Genomic DNA, 1212 nt, shown 5'->3' on the forward strand with positions numbered 1-1212 from the left:
GTTGAGATGTTGGTTGAGGGGTACATGTTGTGTTCTAAGTTGGAAGATTAGTTAGTTTGTTTGAGTAGGTGTTTTACGGCACTATATATCGACTCAGTTTTGGTCTACAGATTTGTTGAAGCAATGAAAAGTTGAAAAGTGTAAAGCACACTTGCTTGATGAAGCCGCCCCCCCCCCCCCCCCCCTATATGTTGGTACTTACCGTATAAGTATCCCTTGTGTTGCTCGTCAGGACCGCCTTGGTGTAGATGGTGTCATTCACCAAGAAGAACAAGTCACCTCCATTCGTAGAAGCAGAAACAATTGTATACGTCAGAGGATCCTAAAATAAAACAAATTAATAACAATTATAACAGAAGTTTTAGTTTTAGTAAGAGTTTTACGGCACTTGCAACACAAGTAGGTTATATGAGAGCGGAAGAATAGATTATGTGTTACAAGAGAATAACATACACAAAAAAGGAGAGGAGGTAAGGACGACAGATGTTTGATAGTAAAGAAGGAGCAAACCACACCAGAGCACCTGCTAACCACCCACTCACATCTGTTTGAAAGATGAGAGAAAAAGTAAATGGGTTAAGGCAGTGGGGGAAAAAAAGTTAAGACAAAATGTTGAAGAAGTATGAAAGTGAAGGGTCCTTCCCACGTAGTAGTCAAATCTATTTCAGCTGACATGAACCAAATGAACTCACCACTGTAGTCTTTACCTCTCCCCTTGACTGTTAACCACATAATATGCACCTCACGCGCTAAAAAAAAAAGTTCTAAAGCGCACAAGTCGTCACAGATCACAATCTCTTTAGTTTTAGTTTTAATAGAGGTTTTACGGCGCTCGCAACTGCATAAGGTCGGATGAGCGCCAGAAAATTAGAGGTGTTACAAGTGAATAACTAACATAAAAAAAGAAGAAAGGGAGATAAGGACGATAGATGTTTGATACGAAAGAAGGAGAAAACCACACCAGAGCACCAGCCAACTACCCACCTCAATCTCTAATCAATAGTTTTTTCGCTTATTATAAGAAACAGAAAGGCTTTTTGATTGATTGATTGAGTAGATGTTTTACGGCACTATCGACGCAAAAACAGAAAGGCTTTTTGATTGATTGATTGATTGAGTAGATGTTTTACGGCACTATCGACGCAAAAACAGAAAGGCTTTTTGATTGATTGATTGATTGAGTAGATGTTTTACGGCACTATCGACGCAAAA

At 39.2% G+C, this 1212-nt stretch overlaps 1 protein-coding gene across 1 annotated transcript in view; it reads right to left on the bottom strand.

The window, feature by feature from the left end:
- Positions 1 to 1212, bottom strand: part of LOC101847743 — a gene marked incomplete in the record, with an annotated part of 240046 nt that overhangs the window by 70485 nt on the left and 168349 nt on the right. Inside the window, 1 exon segment of the mRNA XM_035970982.1 lies at positions 203 to 322. Within this exon segment, the coding sequence (XP_035826875.1) occupies positions 203 to 322 (120 nt within the window).

The sequence above is a fragment of the Aplysia californica genome, unplaced genomic scaffold (genome assembly GCF_000002075.1).
Source record: "Aplysia californica isolate F4 #8 unplaced genomic scaffold, AplCal3.0 scaffold00353, whole genome shotgun sequence".
NCBI classification, from domain to species: domain Eukaryota; kingdom Metazoa; phylum Mollusca; class Gastropoda; order Aplysiida; family Aplysiidae; genus Aplysia; species Aplysia californica.